The sequence below is a fragment of the Pediculus humanus genome, genomic scaffold, assembly GCF_000006295.1.
Source record: "Pediculus humanus corporis 1103172108212 genomic scaffold, whole genome shotgun sequence".
Lineage (NCBI taxonomy): Eukaryota > Metazoa > Arthropoda > Insecta > Psocodea > Pediculidae > Pediculus > Pediculus humanus.
Window position 1 is genome coordinate 277,082 of NW_002987782.1, and position 916 is coordinate 277,997.

The following is a 916-nucleotide window of genomic DNA, read 5'->3' on the forward strand; positions in this document are numbered from 1 at the left end:
ATTAAATAATTAATCAAATAAATGCCCGTAGGGTCACGAACGTGCGACGTGTGTAACGCGTAAATATTCATAAAAAAAAACTTATTATTATTATTATTATTATTAGTATTAGTATTATTATTATTATTATTGGTATTTACTTTTCGTTTGTGCGTCGCGTTGTCGGCGTGTCCGTCACATGTGTATAACGTTCGATCATCGAACTTTCATACCTTATAGCATAATGGTGGACATGAAAGAAATGGAAGAAGAAGAATCAGAAATTACGGAGTGAGTTATTATTATTATTTTTTTTTTTTTTTTTTCGTTCATCGATTTCTAGAAAGTTCCAAAGAAAGAAAAAAAATTGTTTCGTTCGAGCGAATAATAATAATATATAATAGGTTCAAGGTTGTTGAACTTGTTGTTTGTAATATATTTATATATATATACATGTTTGTCGTTTGTTTTTGTCATTTCGTCATTTGTTGGTTTTTCTTTTTTTTTTGTGGGGGGGAAGGGGAAGGGACCTGATGAAATTTAACAGAAAAACGATTAATTATCATTATTAACGAACGAGGAAATGACGTCGACAAGGTTGGAAAAAATAAAAATAAAAAATTATTTCGCGTTCAATTTGGTTCGAGTTCAATTTTCGTATTGAATCATCATCATTATTATTATTATTATTATTGTGAATCGTCAAATTTCGATTTTTCTTTTTCAGGTACGAAAGACTGCTCAGACGTGCAAAAACGGAAGATTTGTCTGAAGTCTCGGGAATCGGTTGTTTGTATCAATGCGGAGTCGATATTTACGGAAGGCCCGTCATTATATTCGTAGGAAAATGGTTTAAGTTTAAGGAAATTAATTTAGACAAGGTGAGTGAGAGAGAGAGAGATGAACCGGAAGGAAATGTCGCGAAATGATGAAGATT

The 916-nt window shown here is 31.4% G+C and overlaps 1 protein-coding gene across 1 annotated transcript in view; it reads left to right on the plus strand.

Annotated features, from left to right (window-relative positions):
• Positions 1 to 223: 223 nt before the first annotated feature.
• Phum_PHUM441640 (ganglioside induced differentiation associated protein, putative) overlaps positions 224 to 916 on the plus strand; it is a gene marked incomplete at both ends in the record, with an annotated part of 1,256 nt that continues 563 nt past the window's right edge. Inside the window, 2 exons of the mRNA XM_002429564.1 lie at positions 224 to 270; positions 707 to 864. Of these exons, the coding sequence (XP_002429609.1) occupies positions 224 to 270; positions 707 to 864 (205 nt within the window). The remainder of the gene's footprint in view (positions 271 to 706; positions 865 to 916) is intronic.